The sequence below is a fragment of the Phocoena phocoena genome, chromosome 19 (genome assembly GCF_963924675.1).
Source record: "Phocoena phocoena chromosome 19, mPhoPho1.1, whole genome shotgun sequence".
Classification (NCBI taxonomy): domain Eukaryota; kingdom Metazoa; phylum Chordata; class Mammalia; order Artiodactyla; family Phocoenidae; genus Phocoena; species Phocoena phocoena.
This window is the reverse complement of record NC_089237.1, coordinates 46,655,228-46,678,218: the sequence shown is the minus strand read 5'-3', so window position 1 is coordinate 46,678,218 and position 22,991 is coordinate 46,655,228. Positions and strand designations below refer to the sequence as shown.

Sequence of the window (22,991 nt, the reverse complement as noted above, 5' to 3'; positions counted from 1 at the left end):
CTGGTGTTTCCTGAGGTCAGCTGGATTTGGGGCTCCAGCCCACATCAACATAAGAAGGGACGTACCTGGTCTGTTCCGTCCCCATGGATAGTGTCGCTGCTGGGCAGCAGTGTTGGCTTCTTTTAAGTATCCCCCTTCCCTCCTTACCCACCCCCCAAACTGACTAGCACTCAGAGGGGCTTATGATGCAAGGCTCAGCTCCTGGGGTAGTACCTGAGGATGTGCCACGCCCCTTCAGACCAGCTGCTTTCAGGGCCGCAGTCCCAGTTGGAAGCAGCAGTGCCTCTGTAGGAGGGGTGCTGGGCTCTGGCCGCCTTATGGAGAGAGGTTGGGGACAGGGTCAGTATTGTGGACATGTGTATATCTTCCCAAATTCTCTTACAGTCCCTGCTGGGACTCCCTGACGTATTTTGGTTGGTTCCTAGTGCTACTTCTTTTACAAAATACACTTTGTAGAACTGATTAGATTACCTTGTTTATTTAATGTGAGTTTGTGCCTTTTTGTCTCAATCTTCCAATATGGGTTATATTGGGGGAAAAAGCAGTCTAATAAAATCCTAGACAGAGCTTTCTGGAGTCCAGCTTATTGGTGATGTCTTTATGTCCATTTTACAACTTAGGTATCTTCAAACTCTTGCTGATCTCCCCAGTTTTACCAGGGAAGCATTAGAAAGATACAGGATATCTCTGAAAATTGTTGCATGTTGATTTGTGTAAACTAAAACAATCCTCTTATCATTTTACTTATGCAAATATCACATTTCTGAAAGTAATTTGGCCATTTTCTACTGGCAGTATTTCCTTTTTGTTTTTGTCTTCCCTCCTCTCCACATCCCCCTCTTTTACCCATCCTACCAAGGAAAACATTTATTTAAGGTTGTTCTTAACCCCGGCTTCCGAGTCTGTAAACCTCATGAAGCTTGTTTGTAAAGTTGTGGTGCATTTTTCTGGGGAGAGTCACGGCTCTCATCAGTTCTTCAAAGGAATCCCATGCACTGTCCTGCCCCCGCCCCCCCCCCCCAAAAAATTAAGAACCAGTGATTGAAGGAAATCATAGTTAGTCTTTGGCACAATAAATAATGTTCATTTCATGTTTGGTCGTAAATAGAGGCAGTGACTTATTTTTCGTTCATTGATGCATAGCCTTCTGAGTCCAGGAGCCCCCAAACGTCCAGTGTGTAATAGCTTGCATGAGTTTGAAGAGCGGAAAACACTTGAACGTGAGAGTGGAGAATGGAGGCGCTCACTGACCAAGAGGAGAGAGATTACCTGTAGTTGGGAAAGAGACTGGATTACAGGCCGGACAGTGGGTGGCTGCGCCGCCTCCCCTCGCCTTCTGCCCCTCGGGACGTTGGGAACCCGGAGGGAGACAACGCCGAGGGCCGAGACCTCACGTTCCGTGCTAGTGAAATGCGACGGGGCGGAGCGAGGCGGCGGCTTCCGCCGGAAGACGGCCCCCCTCCAGGCCGACCTCGCGCGAGGCACGCTGGGAGCCGCGTGGGCGGTGTCTGGGCCACGGCGCGCCCCGGCCGCCGGGCGGGGCAGTGTTGTATCGGGGTCTGGTGACACGAGGACACGCCTCTCTTACGTCCCCGTCCCCTAGGCCCCTTTCCCCTCAGCCTTTCACCGTTTCGCGCTCCTTGAAGAGTTCCGCCTCTTCCCCCCGAGCCCGCCACCCAGAGCCCTCCGTGCGCTCAGACCCCGCCTCTTACGGAAGCCGAAGCGTAGGGTCTAAATCCGGAAGAAAAACAATCGGGAGAGGGAGCTGGCCGGCGGCACCTGGTGCCAGAGGGGGCAGATTGGGCCAGGACAGGCTGCGGCGGGGAGACGCGAGCCGGCCGGGCCACCGCGTGGGGACGATGGCGGCCATGAACCCACAGACCGAGCTGAGAGTCAGGACGCTCAGGTGAGGAAGGCGACTGCGGGCAGGCCGGCCTGCTCGGGGCGGGATCACTGCCTCCGACCCAATCGGGGCTGCGGGTCTGGGGCAGAACCAGACTGGGAGAGAAGGGGCCAGAGTTACAGGGCTGCTTCTGGTTCAGAGGCCTCCCACGTTCTCCCAGGCCAGTATCGAGAGGGCTGTGTTGGGTCGAACCCCGCGCCCCCTCCAAACTCAGGCCACCAAGTTCTTGCCCACTTGGACGCCCCAAGCAGGTGGCCCAGTTGGGTTCTGGAGGAGGCAGCAGTGTTGGGCTGTTAGAAGTTAAAAACATAAGGAAGCACTCTCCCTTTAGCTCTAGCGTAGAAACCTTGTTCTTACTTTGGATCAGCACATACATCATGGGGTCTGCCTGACACTGTTGTGACCTCCTGAAACCCAAAATCAGATTTAGATAAGATCCTTTAGTGAAGTGATAATAGCCTGGTCTCATGCTTGTTCTTTAACGAGGAACAACGCTAATCACCAACTCAGTGCCGGTCACGATGCAAGGATTTGCTGCTAATCGTGGGACCTAAAAGTGGGAACAAGAAATCCCGGCTTTGGCTCTCCATCAGCTTAGAGCAGGTCCCTGGGAAAACAAGGAGCCTTAGAGTAAAAGAGCTGCCTCTTAATCCTCCGTTGGACAGCAGGGGGAGACCTTAAACAAACGAAGCACGGAACCTCTGGCTGAGTGCCTGGGAAGGTGGTTATTGTATTGTTTTGTTGATGTTCATATGGAGGGGCAGGAAGTTGCTTTAAGCTGGCCAAGAATTTCTTCAATTTGTGCTCTTTAGAACATGGACCTCTAAGAACAGGGTCTGGTGGAGAAAAGATGTTTAAGGACATCCTGCCCTTTCCTTCCCCCCTCTGCCCCCATTCTGCATCTTCCACTGTTACAGGTCCTCCTCCTTACGGTGTGCCTAGGACTCACCTGAGGCTTGGTGGTTCTTCTTGGTCTCTGCAGGGTTTGTAGCCCCTGCCTGTTCTGTAGTCAGCACAATCTGGGGGCTTCCTGGGAGCATTACTGTAACTATTCAAATGAAGAGATTTGCAAGTCTGTCCATCCCCTGAGCTGCTGATTAGATCTGTTGTTTCCCTAGGGTTTATGTGAAGCTGAGGTGCATGTTATCCAACTGATGACTTTTCCCAAAAGAGGGTAGAGTCTTGAGAGAGATGTTGAGAAACCTGTTATTTAGAATCTTCTTAGGCTCTTCTGAAATGCTTGGCAGAATTGGTTGTGCTCCAGAGATGAGTGAGGAAGGAAATGTGGTGCTGTTATCTCTGTTATTTTTGAAATTCCCATCTTGCAGTACTAAGGCCTCTCTCACAAGGTGAAAGCTGAAACTCCAGAATCTTTCTGGTGGTTATAGGATCCCGTGGATTGAAGAGTGGGGGCAGAAAGTTGCTTACTGAGCCATAGACAAAGGGCTGGTGGAATTAATAAATTCCCGACCGTCCACCCCATCCACACCCCTTCCCTTGCCTGACTCCGAAACCTTCAGCCCCACTTTGGCAGCTCTCCTAGTGTCAGCAGTGCCAGTGCTGCCAGGTGTAGGGAGCTGTACGCCTGCACAGAGGAGCCAATCCAGGGTGGGAACTTCCTGCTTCGGGGACAGAGGTGAAGATGAAGGGCTTGTAGTTCAGTGGCCCTATTCCCTCCACCAGATGCAGAAACACCCATTTCCCATTCAGACTACAGCGGATTGTGGTGCAGCCGTTAGCAGGCGCAGCCCCCTGTCTGTTACCTGGATGAGGGCTCATCCTCCTTCCTCCATGGCTTCCCTTCTCAGCATACATGTCGTGACATGGAACGTGGCCTCTGCAGCACCCCCTCCAGACCTCAGTGATCTGCTTCAGCTGAACAACCTGAACCTGAATCTGGACGTGTATGTCATTGGGTAGGTGTCTGCAGGGCCCGTCACGCATCCCTATATCTGAGATCAGGTAAGCCTGACCAGTCCCAAGTTGTCCCTGTGGGGAACCGCTGTGACCTGTACGCCCTCACTCTGGAGTCTGAAGGCCAGGAGCTTTCAGCCTGCATCAGGGCCAGGCAGTGTCTGTTGTCCTGGATCAGCAATGGCAAGGGGTTGGCAGTCAACAGCCAGGGGAGGGAGAGACCATGGTCATGAGAGCCCAAGGCTGGAAAGTCAGCTGAGGGCAGTGCTAAATGTCTGCGGCAGAGGCAGCGCCCTCCAGGCCAGGGGGAAGCCTCTGACCTGGGACGGGCAGTTTGCAGGAAATGAACTGTGGGATCATGAGCCTCCTTTCTGACACTGCCTTTGAAGACCCATGGAGCAGTTTCTTCATGGATGTGCTTTCCCCTCTGAGCTTCGTCAAGGTAACTTATAAGTTCATGGGCAATTGGGAAATGTGTCTCACCTCTTATCACTAATCCCTAGTCCTTTGGTCTCCCACGCCAGCTTTCATGCTCTTTCCCTTTTATTTAAAGGCCCAAACCTCAGTTGCACGTGGCTCCCTGGGGCTCCTCCCTGCCTTGTGTGTTCAGAGGTAGCTGGAGCTGAGCTGGAACCCCAGGGGCTAGTTTAAGACCTTGGTATTTTTCAGGTTAGGAGAATTCCTTGGGGAGGTGCAGCAGGGCTTAGTAACACCTCAGTGCCTACCCCACCCCCTGCCTCCAATCTCTACTCTCAGGCCCAGCCTGAAATCTCAGAGCATAATAACTGCCACCATCTATCGAGTGCTTACTTGGTGTTAAGCGTTATAAGCAAACTCTTTATATACGTTATTTAAAAATCTTAACTCTTTTGAAATATGGGTATTATACAGGTAAAACCAAGACTCAGAGGTTTCACAGGATATATGAGGTTCAAGATCCAGATCTTTCAAACTTAATAACCCATGTTCTTGGCTTCTGTACTTTATTGCTGTACTGATGATCTCTAAGGCTGACAGGTATCCCACGACTCGCCTGCTGGTATCAGAGGGTATCCTCTGATCATAAGGGATATGCACCTCAAATTCTCAGGGGCGAAGAGGTTAGGAGAGGGGACACAGGTGTGGAGGAAAAAGGTTCTCAGTCTGTAGGGCCAGTATTCTTTGGGGAATCTTTAGACCACAGGAGCATCTACAGGAAGGCTCTAGATTGCTGGATCTCACCCTTCTGCCCTGCACAGCCAAGGGACGAAACACACTCCCACTCAAAATACCTCCAAGAAGCAATGCTTCCTGGAAATACCAGAATTCCTTTCTTCCCTTCCCTGGGTGACTGGATTTCTTCAGAATTAATTCTGTTACCCTAGTTTGCCTAAGGGTGCTGAAGCGAGAGCTGTGAGTCCTCCCGAGGAGGGCAGAGCCAGGAGGATGGCAGACAAGGTTTGGTCCTGCTGCTGAGGCTAAAAACTGCCAGCCCCCAAGCCCTTGGCTCCCTCCACATCACACTCGGGCCTCTTGCTGCAGACTTGGAGCTGGACCTTCTCGGAGGGCAGAACCGCTTCTCTCTCACCACCCACTCCCTTTCCAAGACTGGAGGCCTCCTTGTACCTTGGCTAACTGGCAAGGGATTGGCAGGATGGAATTGAGCCAAGGAAGTGAGCTCATCTTGTGGCATGGACACAGCTCATTCTATCCATGCGGCCTCCCGAGGTTGGGAGAGCAGCCTGAGGGCCTGGCACCCAAAGCAAATGACCTTTCTTCCCCAGGCCGAGAGTGGAGGTGAAGGGCGAGCCCTGCCTGCAGCCTATTCCTTAGCCAGAACTTGCCAGCCATGGGTTGAGAAGCCTGGGGCTGACCCCCTTGGCCGGCTCCTAGGCTCCCAGCCACCTCCCTCTAGTCTCTTCCTTAGCTCCTCCTACTTCATTTCCTCCACTGGAACTTCCCCTCGAGCCTCCTGCCTTTCCCCACAGCCCCACCCCCACCTCCATCCTCCCTGCGCCACGCCCCCTTCCCTGCGGCTTCTCAAAGCGAGCTGGTGCCTTTGTGGTAGAGCCCATCGCCCCAGCCCACTCTATGGGTTCAGATTCAGCTTTGAAACTCTTCCTGAATCTTTATCAGCTCCCTGGGAGTCAGTCCCTCTTAGTCCAGCCCTTCGCCCACTTCCATTGTCATATTTGCATGGGAAGGGGAGAGACCGAGACCGGGGGTGGAGAGTGAGGCAGGGGACACATCTGTAGCAACCTCTGCTGAACCCTAGTTTCTCACACCTCCCTCCCTCGGTCTTGGATTTGGGGTTCCCCCTGCTTTGACTCCTCCACTGTCCCAGAGCTCCTGGCCTGTGGGATCAAGTTTCATAATTCCTGGAAGGCCCCAGTACACACTCCCCACCCGGGGATTTCCTCCTTGGCCTCTGCACCTCATGCTCCGGAAATAGCTACTCGGGTGGTGGGTGTAGACAGCCTGCAGCTGAGAGAGAGGGTCACTGGCCCATTCCCACCCCACCTCCGCGGCCACAGAGAGCAGGGATTTTGGCAGTCCTGGTCCTTTGAATATCCAGGTAGTCCTACTGGTTCCTTAGTCTCCTTGAGCCTCGGTCCTTCGGTGCTGCCTTGAAGGGTTGGCTAGAAGATTAAATGCGCAAGGCAGTGTGTCAGTGGACGGTAGCTACTCTCCCCAATCTGTGAACACACGTCCTCTGTGCTCGCTCTCATCCCCTCTGCCTGGCCTTCGTACACACCAGCTGCCCACAGTCTATATTATTTTTCAGTAGCATTTTCTTAATTTTTTTCCACTGAGCTATAATGTATACAGAAATTAAGTCTCCAGTTTGATGGATTTTCTTTTTTTTTTTTTGGCCACACCACGCAGCATGTGGAATCTTAATTCCTTGACCAGGGTTGGAACCCGTGCCCCCTGCAGTGGAAGCTCAGAGTCTTAACCACTGGACCACCAGGGAAGTCCCCAGGTGGATTTTTATATGTATATGCAGAACATGTTACCACTGGTCAAATCAAGATACAGAACATTTTCAGCACCCTAGAAGGCTCTCTCATGCTTCTTCCCTGCATTTACTTTCAAGAATCCCTAAACCAAAAAAATAACAGCCGCCAGTTAATCCAGCGTCTTTGAGATAGATTCCTGCTTTATTAGTGAGAAGACAGGCTGAGACTTGCCCAATATCAAATACTAAGAGCCCAAGCTGGGATTTGAACCCAGATCTGGCCCTTAGCCACTGTCCCGTAGAGCATCTTTGACGTTCTTTAAGCCCCGGCGCACAGTACCCATGGAAACTCAGGAGGACACTGAGGAGAAGAGCACCTGACCGTGCCTGGGCCAGGGCCGAGGAGTCGATGACTTCCTGATGGCAGTGGGTCCCTGGCAGCCTTGTCTTCTCTGCCTTCCACCCCCAAGCCCAGGAGCAGAAACTGGAACTTGCTTAGCTTCCAGAATGCATCATTTGGCAGCTGAGACTCCATCTGCAGAGATGCCATAGACCCCTGGGGCAGGACATCCATGTGGATCAGGGCTCTCTAGAGCGCCCAGCACAGGGCCTGGAGGGACACAAATGACCGTTGCCTCTCTGTCCTGCAGGTCTCCAGTGTCCGCATGCAGGGGCTTCTCTTACTGGTCTTTGCCAAGTATCAGCATTTGCCCTTTATCCAGGTCCTCTCTACTAAATCCACCCCCACCGGCCTCTTCGGGTGCTGGGTAAGGACTGAGCTGTTGTCGGAGTCAAGAGCTGGGGGGCCGTCTCACTGGGATGGGCAGGGCTGGGGGCTTTAGAGCTGGGCAAATGAAAAGGGGGGTGAAATGAATCTTGGCACTCTGTCCAGGCCAGTGCCCTGCATAGCCACCTTCCCGCCTCAGCGGGGCTTAGCATCCCTAGGATGGCAGGTGGATGAGCTGGGCTCTGTGGATGGAGAGGCCACTCTGGGAGCTGAGTGTCTGACTCTGGGAGATCCTACAGGAGGTGAGACCATCTGCCCTCAGGTCTAGGATGGGGAAAGAGAGGTGTGTCCCCCCTAGAATGGCTTCCCACCCTTCTGCCCACTTACCAGGGGAACAAAGGGGGTGTCAACATCTTCCTGAAGTTTTACGGCTACTATGTCAGCATCGTCAACTGCCACCTGCCCCCCCACGTGGCCAACAATGACCAGCGGCTGGAGCACTTTGACCGGATCCTGGAGATGCAGAATTTTGAGGCACAGGATATCCCCAACATCCTGGACCACGAGTGAGCATGCCGTTGTGAACTGCAGCCCCTGCCCTCTCCCCCAGGCCAGCACAGGCAAGCATGCTCTGCCCGGTCACTGCTCCCCAGCCAGAGGCAGTCCGCCCCATCTCCCACCCTCTCCCAGCCTCTTTCCTGACACCCCATCTGCTCTCCTATGCAGCTTTGCCTCCCTGAGGTCTGGAACACCTTCCCTTTCCCTGGCCCCTCTGCCCTGCCTGGAAACTCTGGGCACTTCCGAACATCCCAGGTCAAGAACCTCGTGGTTCCTGAGGTCCCCGGAAGGGCTGATTCTCAGCCTTGCCTGGTGCCCAGTTGAGGAGGGAGGGCTACAGCCTGCTCCATATTTGCCGCGTGCCCCTTGGGGCTCATCTCTTCGGCTTAAATGGTGACGGGGTGGGGGCCGTGAGAACAGTCCCGTTGGGCCCTGCTCTTGTCTTCACCTGATCTTCTCACCACCCCTCGAGCTTTCTGCTCTCCCGCAGCCCTGCAGTGAGTGGCCAGAACCCCTGTGGTCCTGCCTTTTCTGACCTCGTCACAAACCTTCAGGCCGCCTGCTTTCCTTTCTTTCTGAAGCCTCATTCTCTGGTTTGGAGACATGAACTTTCGGATTGAGGACTTTGGGTTGCACTTTGTTCGGGAATCCATAAAAAATCAGTGCTACAGTGACCTGTGGGAGAAGGATCAGGTATCTGATGAGGGGAGGGCCGCGAAGGGTGGCCTGAGCCTGTGGTGGGTGGAGGTCAACATGAGATGTGGGGAGGTTCTCTAGTGCCTGTTCTCCTTTCCCAGGCCGCCCGAGTCCCTGTTCCCAGGAAGGGTGGGGTCTAATAGGGCTTCACCTCTGCGGGTAGGGCAGCCAGTCCTGTCCGGCCGCCCCGGTCTCCAGCTGGAGGAGCGAGGACGCAGCCACTGGGTGTGCATGAGATTAGGGAGCGAGAAGGGCTTCGGCCTGCTGTGGCCCTGCACCATCGCCAGCCCTCTTGTGTCCCTGTTGTCTTTCCCACCCCCAGCCTGGCTTGCCTCCTAGAGGATGAGATACCACCCCTTTGGGGTACCCTGGCTACCCCAGCCTCCCCTCTGACACACGTCTGCTGGTGGCTGCCAGGGAGATGGAATTCAGAGCCTGGTCCCTGTAGTCCAAGAACTGGGAAAGGGCAGGCAGCTGCCTTCCCTGGGACCGTGGGGTAATGTTTGCAAAAGGATCCAGCTGATCTCCCGGGGGTGAGGGCGCCGGGGGCTGGGGTGCCGAGGCTGCCGCTGGGGCAGTGAGGAGGTGGAGTGGCCGGGTTTGACTCTTGCCCCACTGCGATGGCTTGTGCCAGCCCTTGACTGGAGCGTGGTGCTAGGCTGTTGGGGCAGGACTGCTGGGAGATGGGACTGTGCCTTTCCCTCCAGCTCAGCATTGCCAAGAGACACGACCCGCTGCTCCGGGAGTTCCAGGAGGGCCCCCTGCTCTTCCCGCCCACCTACAAGTTTGATAAGAACTCCAACAACTATGACACCAGGTGAGGGGGCTCCACCAGGAGAGGATCAGCCTGTCGCAGGTCTGGGCCTGGGAAGTCAGATCGTGCTGGCCCTAGTGGCAGTGGGAGCTGCCTCCAAATAGAAGTGTTGGGGAAGCAGGAATAGATCCAGCCATCACCTCTCAGGAGTGGCACCACCCGCCCCCCTCGTGAGATGCTGACCGTGGGAGCTGACCCAGATTGTCCGCAGAGAGAGCAGGAAGGGGAGACACACTGCTGGCAGGAATAGGGGTTGGGGGCAGGGCAGGTAGAGCCAAAGGGGAGGGAAGACAGTTGATTGCTGACTTGAGGGGACTGTACTTCAGCATTCTGGGAACCCCTGCCCCAGAATGTTGTCCCTGTTGTCCCCGCTCCCCAGGACTTTCTGATCCTACCCAGACAGGGGGGCAGAAAGCTTGGCTCAGCCAATTACTGGTATTACATAGCCCTGCCCCAGCTGTGAGTGGGTCGGGTACTATTTAGGAAGGTGAAGTAGTAGTTGTCAGGGGGGCAGTTAATGGGGAACAATGTAGAGATAGTGCATCTGGTAGTTAGAAGCACAGCTCTGCCCTTCATCAACTGTATGACCTTGGACATGGTATTTAAGTCTCAATTTTGTCATCTATAAAACGGGGATGATAACAATACCTATTTCACGGGGCTGAAGATTAAATGAGACCTTGCATGTGCCCAGACCAGTGCCTGGCACCCGGTAAGCACTGTGATAACTGCTGTTGTTATTTTTATTATTTATTTTTTTATAAATTTATTTATTATTTATCTTTGGCTGTGTTGGATCTTCGTTGCCGCAAGCGGGCTTTCTCTAGTTGCGGCGAGCGGGGGGCTACTCTTCGTTGCGGTGCGTGGGCTTCTCATTGTGGTGGCATCTCGTTGCGGAGCACGGGCTCTAGGCGCTCGGGCTCAGTAGTTGTGGCACATGGGCTCAGTAGCTGTGGCACGTGGGCTCTAGAGCACAGGCTCAGTAGTTGTGGCGCACGGGCTTAGTTGCTCCGTGGTATGTGGGATCTTCCTGGACCAGGGCTCGAACCCGTGTCCCCTGCATTGGCAGGCGTATTCTTAACCACTGCGCCACCAGGGAAGTCCCTGTTGTTATTTTTAGATTCATGTCTTCAGGTGGCAGTTTTACTGAAAACTTTTCTCAGAAGCTGAGAAAGGACTAAGTGACCACCAAAACCTTAGGCTTAGGCAGAGGGGCAAAAGTAGCTCTGGCAAGAGGTCCCTGGCCCAATGTAGGGCAAGGATCCTCATCTCTTTGAAGAAAAAGAACCCCCTACATGTTATGAGGCTCTTTGTTTCAGCTGGAGCAGCTCCTTCACGTGTTCCCCTAGCAAGACTGTCTTATGAGGGAGGTAGGAGGCACCTCCAGGGCGGCCCAGGCCTCTGGGATTTAGCAGGTGAGTAGGTATGTCCACAGCCAGCCTGGGGTGAGAGGAAGAGCTGCTGGCCCAGTGCTGGAAGCCGTGTGGCAGAGCCACGATGTCCCCACCAAGCAAGGGGGAGAGCATGAGCCATTTCAGGTGTGTGGAGCAAGACAGAGTGGGGTCACAGCCAGGGCAGTGCACACAAGAAGAGGCCACGAACACTGGAAACAGGGTCCAGCCTGAGCTACAGTATAAGCCAGAAAGAAGGAAGGAGGTCAGGCTCCAGCTGGCCTGCTGGCCGGGTCCACAGCTGACAGTCTCCCCAGCCATCCATTGGAAATGAAGGTCCAATGGACTCACTGTGGAAATTGTCAGGCCTCATTGGGACAGGCTGGGGCCTTGGGGGCTGGGACCCTCTACCAGTTGACTTCAAAACCTCACTTGCCAGCAGGAAGAGAGCTGCTGACAGACCGTATGGCCAGGTTTCCCTGTGCCCACACCCCTGGTTATGGGAGGGAAACCAGCAGGAGACTGGAAGTTACTGAGATGGCCCAGAGAGGCTCAGAGATGTTCAAGGTCTTACCCAGGTGGCTCAGCTAGCGATGGCGGAGCTGAGGCTCAGACCCAATTTTCTGGACTGTGTTGCCCACGATGCCTTCCTCTAGCCCACAGTGCCTCTGGGTTCACAGCCAGTCTTGCCAGCAGCAGCAGAAAGGAGGGCAGGATTGGGATAGCAAAGCCTTGCTAAGGAGAAGGCAGATATTATTTCCACATAATAGGTATAATCCACCTTGTGACTGACATTATTGAGTGCTGACCATGGACCAGGCATTGTGCAGAGTGCTTGGCCCGCATCACTTCGCTTCATTCATACTGTATCTTCATTAGGTAGGCGCCATTGATACTGACTTTTTACATATAAGGAAACTGTGTCTCAGAAGATCTAAGTAAGGTAGTAACAGAGTACGTGACGGAGCAGGAATTTGAACTGGAGTCTGTGTGAATCCAGTTCCCCTTGCCTGGAGCCCAGGAAATGAAGGAATGTCTGAACAGGAACAGGGACCTTATGGGGGGACATCATAACTGAAATATTCCCAGCTGGGAGCTCCTGTGGTGGGCAGGGCCTGAGCCCCACATAGTGAACAGAAACATTCCTGTCTCATCAGTCTGTTATTCATCCTGAAAGCCCAGTTCAGACATCATCTGAACCATCTGAAAAGCCTTTCCTGACCCTTGCCCGTTTCACTGAGAGTTCTCTCCTTCCCTTATGCTGCCTGCAAGCCTTGCACACACCATGCTTTCAGTGTTGCTTTTAAGACACAGTGTGCCTTTCTTGCTGTGCTATGAATGCCCAGTGCACAGAGACTGGATCTGATTTATGACCGTCCCTGGTGTGGAGCGTAGTGCCTGGCATATGTTTAAACTGGGAGCCTGAGAGGACAAAAGGAAAAGATAAGGTATTTAAGGAGCAGAGGGACCCACCCAGAGTGAGAGAGCCAAATAAACACTCTCAAGTCCAGGAGTTGGCCCATAGAAGGTTCCAGAACTCTGTGTGGAAGTGCCGAAGGAGGGTAAAGCAAATGATAAGGAGGCCGGCAGCTGAAGCCAGGAGGAGTCAATGAGAGTTATTGTCAGGGAGGCAGAAAGGAGCGCAGGCATTCTGATCAGTCAGCAGCGCTGCTGAGAGGCATCTTGAGTGGAGTTGACCCGCTGTACAGAGGGACTGCGCTGCATGCAGGGCATGGTACGGAGCTTTGCCCAGCCTCGGCAGCGTCCCGGAGCCAAGATGTAATGAGAAACGAGGTCAGCTCCATTACACAGGAGGGTGAAAGGGCTGAGGGCAGGAAATCCTATTAAAGTCAGGGATTGCAGTGGTTTTGTTACAGTCGACAGGAACCCAGTCCACCTCTCTGCTAGGCAGTGAGCAGAGGATGTTATGGTCAATCTATTCAAGACTCGAGTCCAGAGTTCAGCGAGACACTTAGAAGCCATCTATAGGGAGCCGAAAGGAAAAGTGCTCTCAGACCCAAAAATGGAACACATCACTACTTTTGGGTCAGTACACTGGCTCAAGTTTTCTAGGCTCTTAAGCCAGGAGAATCCTGCAGAGCTACTTGGTTTTAATTTTTAGAAAGTAAAGACATACTACAGGCATACCTGAGAGAGATTGCGGGTTTGGTTCCAGACCACCGCAGTAAGGCGAATATCACAATAACGAGAGTCACACAAATGTTTTGGTTTCCTGATACATAAAAAAGTTATGTTTACACTATACTGTAGTCTGTTGAGTGTGCAATAGCATTATGTCTAAAAAAAAATGTACATACCTTAATTTAAAAATACTTTATTGGTAAGAAAGTGCTAACCATCATCTTAGCCTTCAGCAAGTCATAGTTTTTTTTGCAATAGTGACATCAAGGATCACAGATCACTGTAACAATTACAACAATAATGAAAAAGCTTGCAAGATTATAGAACTGCCAAAACGTGGCTCAGAGACGCGGAGGGAGCAAATGCTGTTTGAAAAACTGTGCTAATGGTCTTGCTCGACGCAGTGTTGCCACAAACGTTCAATTTGCAAAAATCACAATATCGGCGCAGTACAAGAAAAGCGAAGCACAGGGAAACGAGCTGTGCCTGTAATCTCCAGATATAATTCTTGTACTCAGTCACGACCATTCAGCCAAAAAAAAGCATTAGTGATGGGACTTCCCTGGTGGCGCAGTGGTTAAGTATCCGCCTGCCAATGCAGGGGACACAGGTTCAAGCCCTGGTCCGGGAAGATGCCACGTGCCACGGAGCGACTAAACCTGTGCGCCACAACTACTGAGCCTGTGCTCTAGAGCCCGCGAGCCACAACTACTGAAGCCCGCACGCCTATGCCTACAGCCCATGCTCCGCAACGAAGAGTAGCCCCTGCTCACAGCAATGAAGGCCCAACATGACCAAAAATAAAATAAATAAGTAAGTAAATTTATTAAAAAAGAAAAAAAGCATTAGTGAGACCCGGCTCTGGTGACACACAGTGGGAATCGGCCGCCACTGGCAAGCTGGAGGAGACGGGTGCAGTGGAAGGAGCATTGACTCTCTAGTCAGCAACGTGGGCAGGCACCCAGCTCCACCTGCATAGGGTGACCTCACTCAACTTCAGTGTCCTGGAGAAGAAGGAAAATGTGACCCGTGGCATTCTTCCAGTGTTGGAAGGATTGGAACAATCTGATGCACAGAAGGACCCCGTGTTTAGTTATTATTAGGAATGGAGAACTGGGGGAAATGTATAATATTTAGTTGGTACGTATTTATTTTGCTTATTTGTTCCTTTTGTTTGTTAAACGAGCTCGTCAACGACTTTGACAACCCCATTTAGCAGATCCCCAGTTGTCTGGTGTATAATAAGGGCTCAGTAAAGCTCACTGAAAGAATGAACAATACAGGTGCCCAGTGATGAGTGTGGACCAGTCCATGGAAAAGGAGGAAAGGGAGACAGGCTGAAGTCCCAAGGAGGAAGCAGAGCCAAGCTGAGGTACTGAGGGGGAAGGAGAGTCAGGCTGTGGTCAGGACTTGGGGAGGATCCTGACGGGACAGCAAGTTTGAGCTCTTGACCATAATAGGGAAGTGGAGGGGGGGAGGATGCTTTGAAAGGGAGAGTGGTACATTCATGTGGTTCATTACCAAGTTTTAAGAATTGCTAGGCACTGAATATCCAAGATTGGTTTGGAGATTGAGTGTCTGTTGTCTCTGGGATGGGAATACCACATTCCGATTATCCCCTGAACACTTCTCAGAAGAGTGAAGGATTCAAACAACCCAGGAGCCCCGAGCAGAGGTGGTTTAGCCAGTTCCCACTTCTTGACCACTCCCTCGACAATGTTTCTTTGAAGTAAGCACTGTTATCACCCCATCTTAAGAGTGGAAGAAACTGAGGTTTGGAGTGATGAAGTCACTTGCCCAAGGGCAGAGCTTTTTTTTAAACTAAGTTACTGGTTTGTTGTAAAAGGATATAACTCAGAAGCAGGCAGGTGGAAGAGATGTGTAGGACAAGGTATGGGGAAGGGGAAGGAGCTTCCGTGCCCTCTCCAAGGGCACCACTCCCCAGATTCACTAACCTGGAACCGCATAGCTCTTAATTAACGGGCAAAACCTTCCCCCAACTGGTCTCTGATACTAGAGTCAGTTCACCACCGAGGCACCATTCTGCCTCTATTGCTGGAAAACCATATTGCTATTGAAGTGATGGAAGTATACCAGAAAGGTTTGTTTAAAATAGCAAGTGAATAAAGCAGAAGACAAAAATAGAATTTCAAACTGATTATAAGCATATGAAACTGTATATGTTAAGATTAGGTGGGCAGGGCTTCCCTGGTGGCGCAGTGGTTAAGAATCCGCCTGCCAGTGCAGGGGACATGGGTTCGAGCCCTGGTCCACAAAGATCCCACATGCTCTGGAGCAACTAAGCCCGTGTGCCTCAACTACTGAGCCTGTGCTCTAGAGCCTGTGAGCCACAAGTACTGAAGCCCACGCACCTAGAGCCTGTGCTCCGCAACAAGAGAAGCCACTGCAATGAGAAGCCCGTGCACTGCAACGAAGAGTAGTCCCCGCTCGCCGCAACTAGAGAAAGCCCGCGCACAGCAACGAAGACCCAATGCAGCCAAAAATAAATTTCAAAAATTATTTAAAAGAATGATTAAGTGGACATTTTTTTGGGATAAATGGGCATTTTTAAAAAATATACTTTTCACTTTTTTAAACCATTTTATTTATTAAGATTTAATTTTATTTATTTTTGGCTGCATTGGGTCTTTGTTGCTGCGTGCAGGCTTTCTTTCTCTGGTTGCGGCGAGTGGGGGCCACTCTTCGTTGCGGTGCACAGGCTTCTCATTGGGGTGGCTTCTCTTGTTGCGGAGCACAGGCTCTAGGCATGCGGGCTTCAGTAGTTGTGGCTCGCGGGCTCTAGAGCACAGGCTCAGTAGTTGTGGCACACGGGCTTAGCTGCTCCGCGGCATGTGGGATCTTCGTGGACCAGGGATCAAACCCGTGTCCCCTGCATTGGCAGGAGGATTCTTATCCACTGCGCCACCAGGGAAGTCCCTAGGTGGGCATTTTTGAGGAAAGAGAATGAGCTTGGGTTTTGTTTTTTTTTTTAATTCTTTGGGTTTCACGAGCACTTCTTGAGTACCTACTGCATGGCAGGCTCTGTGCTAATGCTGAGGATACACAGGAGACGCCAAGAGTCCGTCCTTACCTTCCAAGCTCACACGCTAACTGATAGGCTGACTGGGAAACAGTGAACTACAATATACTGTAATAGGAGATGTACTTATGTAGAATGCTTTGGAAGCAGAGAGGTCAGTGACGGCTTTATGACAAAAACAGCACTGGAACTGGGCCTCTCCCTGTGACAAAGGGAGTTATAGATAGCAAAAGCTGTAAGAGTAGAGGCCCAGAGGCTTGAGAGATTCACCATGGTGAGGTGGGTCTGGGGCAGAGGAGGGAGATAAGGTAGCACAAGGGGTGTCAGGCCCCTATGCACCTTGACAGCCACATTTGGAGACTTGAGCTTTATTCTGGAAGCAGTGAAGACTCCTTAAAGGTTTTAAAGCAGCGAATCATCTGACCGGGCTATATGGTCTCTCTTATGCCCGTCAGGGAAGCTGGTGAGTAAAGAACAGGTGGGAGGTCTTGACTCTTGAGAACAAAGCATCACGATAGCCAGTAGATGTAGAGAGTTTATGTTGTACGAAGCATGGTGCTCAACATTTTTTGTGTTTCATCTCATTTAATCATCTCAGCAACCACATGACGTAACTACTATTATCTCCTTTCTACAGATGAGGAAGCTGAGGCCTAAGAGGGGTTGGCTGGTGATTAAGGGCACATGCTCTGTGGCCATGCTGCCTGGCCTTGAGTCCTGGCTCTACCACTCAGTGGCTGTGTGACTTTGGGAAAGTTACTTCCCCTCCAAGACTCATTTTCTCCACTTGTGAAGAGTGGAATAAATAGTTCTGGTTGCTGGCATGTAGTGAGCGTTCCCTAAATGCTTCCCTTTCCTTCCCTAAGGTCGGGTCTTTAGTATGGGGGAAGCCAAATTCCAGCTCAGGTCTGTCTCACTCCAAATTCCAAACCTCAGCTTCTTTGATGTTCTGCTGCTTTTGTTCAAGAAATAAGAAAGGCTTTAAACGGGATGTTTCTGAGTCACAATTTGACTGTGACCCTCTAGTCTACTGAGGGTCCTTGGCTGAGTCTGACAAAGGCCAGCATACTTTTGGTTCCATTGGACACCCTCCTGCCTGCTGCCATGCTGGTCTCCAGCTCTGGCCCAGGGTGATCTCGTGACTGCTGACAGGCCCTGGTGTTAGGGCATCCAGCAAGCTCGTGGGTCCCTTCCTGCTCACCTGCCACCCCTTCTCTCCCCATTCTTCCTCTCCTCCCACCCCCAGTGAGAAAAAGCGCAAGCCCGCGTGGACCGACCGCATCCTGTGGAGGCTGAAGCGGCAGCCCCAGGCCACCGTCCACACCCCGACGCTGTCAGCCCCCCACTTCACCCTGTTTCTGAGGAGCTACGTCAGCCACATGCTGTACAGCGTCAGTGACCATAAGCCTGTCACTAGCACCTTTGACTTGGAGGTAAATTTCTGGGCTGCCCAGCACTTGGCAGAGGAGCAGCCATGCTGGGCCACATCCCCAGACCCTCCCGCCCTGGGCTCTCATGTCAGCAGATGCCCCAGGGGAGACCTGTGGGAGGACCTGATTGCCTTTCCTCCCGGGTCAGGTATCCCAGCTCTTCTTAGGAGCTGTTGATGGCTCTGTCTGTCAAAAATGTGTTCAAACCCTTTGTCAGTAGGTTTCCATTTCCTCTTAGTACTGTCCCCTGGGGCTCCTGAGTTCCATTATGCTTATTACCTACCATGTGAAGTAGGACTTGCTTTCATTTGTCCTACACCTATGGGGCTCAGGTTGCAAAGGGAGCCCCCTCCATCCTTATATCTTGCCATCTCATGACCAAGGCAGTGTTCATCTCCTTTGAGCTGCTGGCTGCCCTCTTACTGTTTGTCTGTCTTTATACCACAGCGTCCCTTCACATGCATATAGCTGTTCTCACCAGAGGCCCCCAGATTGGATTTGGGCCTTTGGGTCAGGAACCGTGAAGGGCCTGCGAGCAACTCCTTGGCTTCTTTCTTCAACCCGCCAGCGGCGCCCCTGATCTCCCCCACCCCGACGTTGCTCAGCACTTGGCTCTCTGCTTGGTTACCCAGCTGGCCCCCAGTCTCGTCCTCCTGGCAGGGCCAGCCATCCCCGATCAGCCTTTGGCCCTTCTTTCCAGCTGGCCAGCCAAGGTCTGCTACTCTAAGGGCAGCCTAGTAGGGTTCACCTGTGGGTGCCCCTCCATCCCTCCCCACTGACCCTGACCGTTGCAAGGGCACAGTAAGGACATTTGTCTCAGGGAAGGGAATGATGCTGTGGGGCTTCAGCGCCTTCCCGCCCCTGTGTGTAGCTGAAGCCGTTGGTGTCTGCCCCACTGATCACCCTGCGGCCCGAGAGCCCGCGCACCACGGAGAGCGACATGCTGATCAGCTACTCCCTGACCGCAGACTTCCTCAGCAGCCCCTGGGACTGGATTGGCCTGTGCAAGGTGACGTGGCAGGCGGGCAGGGAGCCCATCAGTCGCACCCCCCCACCGGTTTATCTATTCTGAGTGCTCATGGGAGTTGGGCACAGAGACTGCAGAGCTACCCTCATCCACCCCAAGGGTCCTTGCCCATCGAGGGGCTAGCAGTGAAGGGGAAGAGGCAGGTGGTATGATGGCCAGCCTTAGAAATGAGACCATCCTCTCTGTAGGACTTGACATGGGTCCCGTGTCCTCCCAGACCACTGACCACCTGCCCGATCCCCCCTCCCACAGGTGGGGCTGCGCCACATTAATGACTACGTGTCGTATGTCTGGGTCAGGGACAACCAGGTCTCCTTCAGCGACGGGCTGAACCAGGTACCTGCCCCCTTTCCTGAGATAGGTATTCCACATCTCCAGCAGGGGTCTTGTCTGACCTCTCCCCTGTCTTCTGGAAGGAACAGAGAGCTGGATACCTAATCGCTGAGAGCTGAATGGGGCCTGGGGCCATGGAGCTGATCCACTTCCGTCTGTCCTTCCCTCCAGGTGTACATCGACATTAGTGACATCCGTGAGACTGAGGATCAGTTTCTCCTTTTTTACTATAGCAACAACCTACATTCTGTGGTGGGGATAAGCACACCCTTCAAGGTAATGGATGCTGGTGGGTAAGAGGAAGGGTAGCCCAGAAGACTTGAGCCCATCACCGGTTCCCTGAGGTCATGGGCCGAGGAGCCGACCCCTACCATGGAGCTGAAGCCTTTGGGGGACGGGGGAGACAGAAGGCACGGAGTGCAGCCTGCCCTCGCCCCTTCCGCTCACTGCTTGTTTTACCCCTGCAGATCCAGCCTCGCTCCTTCTTGGCGGAGGGCCCCCTGGATGAAGCCCAACCGCAGATCTGAGCCGGGATAGAGTGAATCCAGGGCGGAGGCTGGAGCTGGCAGCCAGCTCTGCCTACCACTGCCAGGAGTGCTGGGGGCCCAGCCCAGCCCCCTGAGGAGGCAGCGGTATCCTCCACCTCCCAGGGGGACCTCTAGCCACACTCCTTTGCTCTCTCCAGTCCAGATCTCTGGAATCGGCCCCTTAAATACAGGTTTTTGTTGCTGAGGTGTGAGTGAAACCAGCTAGTTTGTCAACAGTGAAGATCTACACAGTCCACTGGATGTGGGAAGGACCCTCCGGCTCGCGTCTCATTTCTTGATTTCCCCCACACACACTTCCAGTCCCGCCCCAGCAGGCCTGCCAGGCACATGCCCCATCTGGCACAGGCCTGCATTCTTTGTCACGCCACCCTGGGCCTTAGGCTGCCTGGGAGGGGGAGATGCTCCCATTTGTACAGGCTGCAGAGACTGGTTGGCCCACATAGCACTGGGTTCCAGGAGTCTTGGCATCTCGTCGCCTGTCCCCCTGAGGGGTGGGCAGAGGATCTGGGATCCCTGCTTTCAGCAGAAGCAGGTGACTAAGTAGGTAGGATGGAGGAGCCCTTCGCCCAGGCTCTTCTATAGGGGTCGTGGGCAGGCTGATGTGTGTCCTTCTGCCAGCAGCACACACACCCCCACCCCCACCGCCGGCCCAAGGAGTCCAACTCAGGAAGTCCCAGGGTCTGAGCAGAGGATTGGACCCAGGTTCGCGTCTGCTAGTGGGTCAGGCTCCATGCCCCCAAGCTGCCCTCTTGTGAAGGGCTGGAAGGTGGTAGAGGACCTACGGCCACAGACTTTTCCAGGGTGGTCCTTGCCCCATCCAGGTCGTCTTCCCCTACCCTCGCCTGCCATCACAGGCCAGAAACCTGCCCTTTGTCTAGACCACTCTGGGACCTAGAAGTGGGGGCAGGCGGAAAGGAGAGTCGGAATCAAGATGTTCTGGAGAATCTGGCCCAGGGGTCTTCAGAGAACATTCTCCAGATGCTGTGTGGACACGCCCAGCCCCACTCCCACCATTTGCCTCCAGCCGCTGTTGACGCTACATCCTGTTTCCGAGGAGAAGACACCTCAGGGAGCCTGCTCTGTGACTATTGACGCCCAACCTATGACCTGAGACTGGGGGACACTCCAGTTGCTCTGCGTTCCTACTTCACCCTGGGAGCCATCAGGAACTATCCCTCTGGCTTCTAGCAGGCCATGGCCATCTGTGTTCTGTGGCTGTTGCATTGGGGGATAATTAGAAACATGGCTTTTACACTTGTGACTCCTTCATGATAGTGGTGGGAACGGGCACACGTTCCTGGGCCCTTGCTGACTCCAGGACGAGGGCCCTGTTATCCAGACTAGACTATGTCTGAGGATGACAGATGTTGCCCAGATGGGAATGGGATGAGGTTCTGGGATGGGGGCCCTCTTAGTCCCTGGTCCAGGTGGGGCATGCCTCTTATGCTGTTGGGCACTTCGTTTACTCTCCTGCTGAGCAGGTACAATGGATTTCTTGGGACTGAAGTCTCAGAAAATGTGCATGCTCTGCTCTCACCGATTCATCCCTCCTCACCCGGCACTCCCTCACACCTTAGTCTTGAGCCTTGGTCCTGGGTCAAGCTCTCCAAAAATGTCACCATCTCTTCTCTCTGCCCCATCTCTCCCCCAGATCCCTGTACCCCGAGGTCCCCACGATAACTTCTATCCCTGCCCCCAACACACACATACCCGAGGGACTCTGAACCCTTGAACTCTCCACCTGTTTCCTTCTCACGCACAACCATCGTGGGTGCTGTACAGAGCACGCTTCATCTGTAGACGGGGAAACCAAAGCCCAGAGGAGTGGCATGATCCCTCCGGACTTAGCCAGGGAGCTGTGGTGTCATGCAAGACCAGAAACACCGGAGTGGGGTCAAGCCCTGCATTCGAATGACAGTCCCACCTCCACCTACTCTAGGAGTCTCAGTTTCTGTAAGATACAGTGTTCCGGTTCATAAGATTATTGTGAAAGAACAATTACAAAACAAAAACAGGGCTTCCCTGGTGGCGCAGTGGTTGAGAGTCCGCCTGCCGATGCAGGGGACGCAGGTTCGTGCCCCGGTCCGGGAAGATCCCACACGCCGTGGAGCGGCTGGGCCCGTGAGCCATGGCCGCTGAGCCTGCGCGTCCGGAGCCTGTGCTCCTCAACGGGAGAGGCCACAACAGTGAGAGGCCCGCGTACTGCAAAAAAAAACCCAACAAAACAAAATAGTCTATCCAGCTCTTCATTCTGATTGATGTAGCCCTGGGGCTGGACCTCAGGGCTCCTGACTCCAGGGGTCCCCCTGTTTCTTCTGTTTCTGGATCATGCTTGTCTTCTAGGTGCCCACCTCTCCCCTTTGCCCTTAAGTCTTCACACACCCCTACCCCTGCCTCCTGTTAGCAGGGAGGGGTGAGTCCAGCAATGATTGAGAGGCGGGAAGGGGAAGGGGGGGTGCTCTCCCTCCTCTTGGCCCCAGTCAGGATATGGCCGCTCTGGGCCCAGCCCTGACCCGCTGGGTGGAAACAGGAAATATGTGAGACTTGGTGTGTGCTGGGTCTCTGTGCCTGGCTCCACGGCTGATAAGGGCCATTGTGTGGCCGCCCGGGATGATCCTGCCCTGGATAGATGTGCTTCCCAGAGGAAGGAAGGAAGGAAGCTTTGCTGGCCTTTCCTGGGCGGGGGAAGCTGAGGGGGGGGGGGAGGAAGGGTACCCAGGGAAAGTGCCTGCCCGAGGGGGCTGGCGGCGCAGGCCCACTAGACTCCACCCCTCCCCTGCCAGCATCTTCCTCTGGAAAGATCGCTTTCCCCATCCACTTCCCCCTTCGCACTTCCTATAAGGAATGGCCGGAGACCTGAGGGCTCAGTCCCAGGCCAGGAAAGTGTCAGCTGTGATTTAGCAACAATAAAGATAGGAAAACAGGAACATTTGGGGGTGGGGAGCACCTGAGGGTGCTGCGGAAAAGTAAGGGGCAAACAAGATTAAGGCTCCCCATCGCCAAGCCACCCAGGAACCAACCTCAAGCATTTGAGGCTCCAGAGGAGGGTGGGACAGGGGCCTCCTCACAATGCCCTCCTGCCTCTCCAGCTAACCCCTCTGCCCAACATGGCTAGTCCCCAGCAGCCTGGCGCCTCAAACTCCAGGGGCTCACCTGCCGCTGTGGGAGGCGGACAAGCTGGGGGGGACTGTGCCTATTCATGGATCCTCTTGGCTTAGGGAGGATGTACATTCTGACTTGGGGAGTAGTCACTGTGCTCTCCAGCTGATACCAGCGAGAGGGCAGCTGGAGAGGCCTGACCATGGAGCTGCTGGGGAGAAAGGCTTCCTACACTTTGACCTGGAGCCCAGGGTCCCCCATGGGTGGCTGCATCAGCTCCTCTGGTTACCTGGGACAACAAGCATTTCCTCCGTCCCTCAGCCCCTCCTCTTCCTGCCCCAACCCTGCTGGGCCAAGAGGCCTCCCAATCAGACCTGGGCTGCTCCAGCTGTGTCCTGAGGCACTGGACCAGACACATCCCCCGGGGCTGG

At 53.7% G+C, this 22,991-nt stretch overlaps 1 protein-coding gene across 2 annotated transcripts; it reads left to right on the top strand.

Annotated features, from left to right (window-relative positions):
- The first annotated feature begins 1,740 nt into the window (after nt 1-1,740).
- Nucleotides 1,741-20,713, top strand: INPP5K (inositol polyphosphate-5-phosphatase K). 2 transcript variants are annotated; one of them, XM_065896819.1, is made up of 12 exons: nt 1,741-1,906; nt 3,712-3,819; nt 4,151-4,259; nt 7,406-7,522; nt 7,972-8,048; nt 8,622-8,733; nt 9,444-9,553; nt 17,370-17,556; nt 18,425-18,562; nt 18,833-18,916; nt 19,085-19,189; nt 19,381-20,713. In XM_065896819.1, exons 1-12 carry the CDS (start codon nt 1,860-1,862, stop codon nt 19,438-19,440), a joined length of 1,254 nt encoding a protein of 417 aa, XP_065752891.1. In that variant the 5' UTR covers nt 1,741-1,859; the 3' UTR covers nt 19,441-20,713. The 2 variants fall into 2 exon arrangements, with proteins under 2 accessions (XP_065752891.1, XP_065752890.1); XM_065896818.1 differs by having other exon boundaries at nt 1,759-1,906; nt 7,873-8,048; nt 19,381-19,648.
- The last annotated feature ends 2,278 nt before the right edge of the window (nt 20,714-22,991 follow it).

What these genes read in the sequence shown, in the direction of transcription:
- INPP5K (XM_065896818.1), top strand. Translation starts at nt 1,860, where the DNA reads ATGGCGGCCATGAACCCACAGACCGAGCTGAGAGTCAGGACGCTCAG. An exon ending in CCCAACATCCTGGACCACGA is followed by an intron (nt 8,049 to 8,621) that starts GTGAGCATGCCG and finishes TTCTTTCTGAAG; the next exon opens with CCTCATTCTCTGGTTTGGAG. An exon ending in TCAGCGACGGGCTGAACCAG is followed by an intron (nt 18,917 to 19,084) that starts GTACCTGCCCCC and finishes CCTTCCCTCCAG; the next exon opens with GTGTACATCGACATTAGTGA.